General features: G+C 60.9%; 1 protein-coding gene and 1 long non-coding RNA gene across 3 annotated transcripts in view; one reads left to right on the top strand and one right to left on the bottom strand.

The window, feature by feature from the left end:
* The window catches only part of MAP3K14 (mitogen-activated protein kinase kinase kinase 14), a 20555-nt gene extending 15981 nt beyond the window's left edge, over positions 1-4574 (top strand). Inside the window, exons 11-15 of the mRNA XM_077747762.1 lie at positions 303-677; positions 852-958; positions 1390-1534; positions 2455-2555; positions 2910-4574. Coding sequence (XP_077603888.1) covers positions 303-677; positions 852-958; positions 1390-1534; positions 2455-2555; positions 2910-3074 — 893 coding nt within the window. The 3' untranslated portion in view covers positions 3075-4574. The remainder of the gene's footprint in view (positions 1-302; positions 678-851; positions 959-1389; positions 1535-2454; positions 2556-2909) is intronic.
* The window catches only part of LOC144217959 (uncharacterized), a 5305-nt gene continuing 333 nt past the window's right edge, over positions 27-4998 (bottom strand). The window contains exons 2-7 of one of the 2 annotated variants that reach the window (XR_013331004.1): positions 4616-4679; positions 2253-2450; positions 1576-1852; positions 759-886; positions 231-667; positions 27-103 (exon numbers count right to left, since the gene is read on the bottom strand). This is a non-coding gene — a long non-coding RNA (uncharacterized LOC144217959). Of the gene's footprint in view, positions 104-154; positions 668-758; positions 887-1575; positions 1853-2252; positions 2451-4615; positions 4680-4998 lie in introns of those variants that run through there. The other variant, XR_013331005.1, reaches the window with a different exon arrangement.

Raw genomic sequence — 4998 nt, 5'->3', positions numbered from 1 at the left:
GAACTCGAAGTTGGTGTTACCTCAGGGCTGTTTTTAAACATTTACTACTTACAAAGTTCTTCTCTGGAGCCAACTCTGTCAGTTTTAAATTTGCGATTGTTACCTAGAAGGAAAACGAAATAAAAGACAGAACTACTGTCCTGTTCCCCTTGTGGGAGGCCCCCTACGGAAGAGGCCGCCTCGGAGACCACACGCCCCCTATGGGGCAAGCGCCCTCCCCCACGGCTTGCCTCCTGCTCTCTGGTCGGGCAGGGCCACCTGGCCGGGCCCCCTTCCGCCTCACCGCGTGTGCTGTTTTCTAGTGGGAGGTCTGCGGAGCCCTTGGAGGGGGGAGTACAAAGAGCCAAGACGTCCACCGCCGCACCAAGGCCACCCACCGCCCGGCCAAGGCCACTCCCATCGGACCCCGCAGGCCCAGCCGAGGGAGCTCTCGCCTGGGGCTCCAGGACCCCAGCCAACCGAGGACACGACAGGCGGGGCCCCTAAGCTCCAGCCCCCTCTGCCCCCCGAACCTCCGGAGCGGAACAAGTCCCCAAGCCTGAACTGGGGCAAGGAGGAGTCTGGAACGTGGGACCCATTACCTCTGTCCTCCCTGGACCCGGCTCCTGCCAAAAACCCCAGCTCGGCGGAGCGGAAGGCGACGTTCCCCGAGCAGGAGCTGCAGCAGCTGGAAATAGGTATGGGCGGCCCGGCTGCGACCTCTGGGTCCCCTGTCATCCCCAGGGCAGCCAGCATGGGCTCTCTTCTAAGCTCCTTACCCCGAGGTTGGCTCCCAAGTTCCGTGCAGCCAGACGCACGGCCGGGCCGGGCCACTCCCGCTCTTCACAGCCGCCCTCTGCCTTCGTCTGCAGAATTATTTCTGAACAGCCTGTCCCAGCCCTTCTCACTGGAGGAGCAAGAACAGATTCTCTCGTGCCTCAGCGTTGACAGCCTCTCTCTGTCGGACGACAGTGAGAAGGTAAGCCGGCCAGGGACCCAGGACCCTGGGGACAGAGCTCCGTGTCAGGCTGGTAAACAGGCTGTGTGCAAGTGGCGGTGAAGGGAGGCTGGTGGGGGTCACCCCGCCCTTCGGGAAGGGCTCCCCAGCAGGGCAGGGTGTCGTGGTTTCTCAGGATGAGCCAATCCGTCTTTGGCGCACCCAGGAACTCGGCAGTCGTTTGGCTACTGGAGAGAGTGGGGATGAAGATTTGGTCTTGGGGGCCCCCTAGAAATACTCTTCACCTCCCTCCAGCCCCCTGCTTGCCCCAAGAGTGCCCAGCAGAGCCACACTCCAGAGCGGAACACGAGCAATGCCTCACCCCAAGGGAGAGCCCCTGTGTCCCAAATCCCCCCAAGGCCAGGGACAGTCCCCCGAGCCCAGGGGCCTGATTGTGCCCCCTCTTGTTTCAGAACCCATCGAAGGCATCACAGAGCTCGCGGGACACCCTGAGTTCTGGCGTGCATTCGTGGAGCAGCCAGGCGGAGGCCCACAGCTCCAGCTGGAACATGGTGCTGGCCCGAGGGCGGCCCACCGACACCCCAAGCTACTTCAATGGTATAGCCCAGTGCTGGCCCACTCAGCAGCGCCCACACTACCTGATCCGCCCTTGATCCTGATCCTGATCTTTGATCCTGATCCGGGAGTCCGAGGGAGCTTCTGTCCCCTTCTCCTGGCGCAGCGGGGGGAAGGGAGAGGAAGGCGCCCGGCGCCCAGACTGGAGGGACCTGGCCACGAAGTTGGTTTCGAGCAAAGGCCCTGATTGCCCCAGAGGCTTCCCTGGCGGGGCAGTCGGCAAAGGACCTTGCCCCTCACGGGTTGCTGATGGAGTTCTAGAAGGCCCTTGCTTTGGGGCACATAGCAGTCTCTCCTGGCCTAGAATCGAGAAAGAAATGATGCCTTCCAAAGGGACAAGGAGGAACAGGACCTTATGAGCAATTTAAGCAAGAACCCAGCAACAAGTTTGCCGGGATCCTCCTCTGGGATTTAAAGTCATTAAGACGAGAAAGAAAACATATATGGACTTCTTTGTTTTCAAGCGTGGCTGCATAGCTTATGTTGTGATTTTGATAGAACAAGGGTTTCATCAGCAGCTCACACTCTTCCTGGGGCCAGTGTAGACGCATGCCTCAAGACCCCATGGCCTGGCCAACAGCTGTTCCAATTCCAGAGACTTATGGCCTAAGTTGCCCACAGTCTAATGTAAGAGTCTCTGTCCCCACTTTCTTTCTGCCTTGTGTGCAGATTGGGTTATTCGTTCCCCATAAGAGCCAACCTTAGCTGTGTGCATCGTGCAGGCCAAATTCTAGATGCTGACACAAAACAACCAGGAAGAACTAGCCGGCGTAGAACAGTGGGGCCACTCGAGCCTAAACGTCGCATCGGCTTCCTCACAGCCATCCTGCGTCCCTCCGTGTGGGGCTGCGTGTGGGGCTCCAGCACTCACTCTCCTGACGCTCACCTTGCCTGCCTTCTAGGTGTGAAAATCCAGATACAGTCTCTCAATGGCGAACACCTACACATCCGGGAGTTTCACCGGGTCAAGGTGGGGGACATCGCAACCGGCATCAGCAGCCAGGTAAGGGGACAGGTGCACACTTAAGAGGCAGAGTCCCAGAAGTCAGTGTCCCCCGCCCAGCCCTCCAGGGGACAGGCTTTGGAATAAGCAGAAATGGCACCGTGGGGAATAGTTGGCTTCAGTTATCCCTCGAGGTCTCAGGGCAAGCCTGGTGGGAGTGACTGAGGGCTCCCCAGGACCTCCACCTGGGCCAGTTGAGATTCTCCAGAAAGAAGGGCAAGAGTATGCCTTCGGGGCTGCCCGCCTGGCTGGAGGGGACCTCTCCCATGCCACCAGAGACCTCCACTCTGCACCCCGGGGCAGCCTCAAGCCCTGTGCTGCTGCCTCAGGCCTGCTGTTTCCCTCTGCCCCCAGATCCCAGCCGCAGCCTTCAGCTTGGTGACCAAGGACGGGCGGCCCGTGCGCTATGACATGGAGGTGCCGGACTCGGGCATCGACCTGCAGTGCACCCTGGCGCCCGACGGCAGCTTTGCCTGGAGCTGGAGGGTCAAGCATGGGCACCTGGAGAACAGACCCTAACCCAGCCTGCCACCACTGGCTCCGCTCCACCAGAAGGGGCCTGCCTTCTTGGTGCTCTGTGCCGCCCCTGCCACACGGGCTCAGCCTGCTCCCAGGGACCCGCCACCCCGTGGCTCGGCAGTGGGACTGCGGGCGAGCAGAATGCCTCCAGGATCTGCTGTGTCTGCCCGACCCCGCCAAGAGAACGCCCGGTGCCCACATGAGGAGGAGGAGGGAGGCAGGAGCCCACTTCCCGTGGGGAGCCAAAAGAGTCTTCTCTGCTCTGGTCCGAACGAACTGGCCTGACCTGCTTAGACCGGTGACCACTTGCTGGCAGTCAGGATAGAGCAGCTTCCGGCCTGGGTCAGGGAGGGATGGGCCTCCAAGCGGGTGTCAGGGTGTCGAGTGCCCCAGGACCCACACCCAGGTCTGGCGCAGGAGCGGGGAGGCAGGGGTACCCACCCCCGGGTTAACGGGGAGCCCTCTGGCTCCCTTGCCTGGCCATCGAACCCCCTTTTTAGACCTAGCAGCTTTTCTGCCAGAGTCAGGGAGGGAGGAATGCCGGACGCTGGAAGGCTCCCAGGGAGAACTTGGCACGCTTGTCACGTTGCAGCCCAGGTCCTGAGCTGAACTCAATTTCAGCCAAGGACCAGAGGTGTCTTAAATGAAATGGTTCTCAGTCCCCAAGCATATGTCCCTTTGCTGCCGGCCACCAGTCTTCCCTGGAGCAGCAGACTCTGAGCCCCATCTGCAGCCCCAGCACTGCCCCCAACCGGCTGGCACTTAGCCCCCTCGTCCCTCGTCGAAGGGCGTGGGGAGCCCTTACCCAGCAGGAGCCGGCTGGGGCTGGGGCGTGGCAGATGTGTGAGAAAGCAGCAGCCGCAGGCACCCGCGTGCCTCCCGGCCACGGCCACGGTTTGTAACACCATGCGCACCAGCTTCCTGAGACACAGCCCCGGCCTCACACTCACACCGGCCCTGCCCTGCCCCTCGGCCAGGGGGCACTGCCAACTGCACTTTGCACTCTGATGACCTCAAAGCACTTTCACGGCTGCCCTCCAGGAGGGCAGGTCAGTGGCTCTGCACGCGCAAAAGCAGGCCAGGAGATGGGGTGAAGGGATTCGAGTCTTGACCTGTCTCTATGCGCACGACCCCTCAAACCTCCGTTTTTCTTTTAGATGAGCCCCCCTCCCACCCTACCCCGTTGCCTCAGCCCCGTCTTTTCTTCGGTGGGGGTGCTGATCAAGACTCATGTAGCATTAATCAACTGTGAATCATTGCGCGGGGGCCAGCCAGCCTCTGCTCCTGGGGGGGAGGGGTGTCCCCCAAGATTCCTCCTTGGGAGAAGCTTGTCCCCGTGTCTTGCCAAGGTGGCCTCTGCCCAGCTCTCCACATCGAGCCATGCTCCTCCCCATGGAGGGACCCCCAGCCCCCAGGACGTGAAGAGCTGCAGCCTTGGTACCGCAGAGTTCGGGTTGTAGAGAACTCTTTGTAAGCAATAAAGTTTGGGGTGATGACAAACGTGGTATGCTGTGGCTGTCCCCACTCGCCTGCCTACTTACAGAGCCTCCGATCCAAACGGCTGCCTCCCATTGCCTCCTGGGTGGGATCTTCTCAGGTCTCTGCCTTTTGTTGTGGGTGGGCAAGGACTGTTTTCAACCCTTGAGTCAAGTCACTCTTCCCGCCTCTGCCTCCCAGTGGGAGTTTCTAGGCCTCCTTCTGGCCTATCTATTCAGACCAGTTAGGCAAGATGCCCCACCTGGAGGCAGTAGGGAAGTCCCTGGCCAAACACTGCCAGGCTGAGGAGAAGATGCCAAGGCCTGGGCATTGGCCTGACATGGATAGGTGGGGGCACACCGTGAGCCCTGAACAAAGCCTGCCCCACTCCCTCCTGTCCCTGAGGCCTGGCTTCCAGGGAACAGAACTGGGATCCAGCCTAGACACC

The sequence above is a fragment of the Crocuta crocuta genome, unplaced genomic scaffold, assembly GCF_008692635.1.
Source record: "Crocuta crocuta isolate KB4526 unplaced genomic scaffold, BGI_CrCroc_1.0 scaffold289, whole genome shotgun sequence".
Classification (NCBI taxonomy): Eukaryota; Metazoa; Chordata; class Mammalia; order Carnivora; family Hyaenidae; genus Crocuta; species Crocuta crocuta.
Note: the sequence above shows the minus strand (reverse complement) of the source record. Positions and strands in the feature narration are given on the sequence as shown.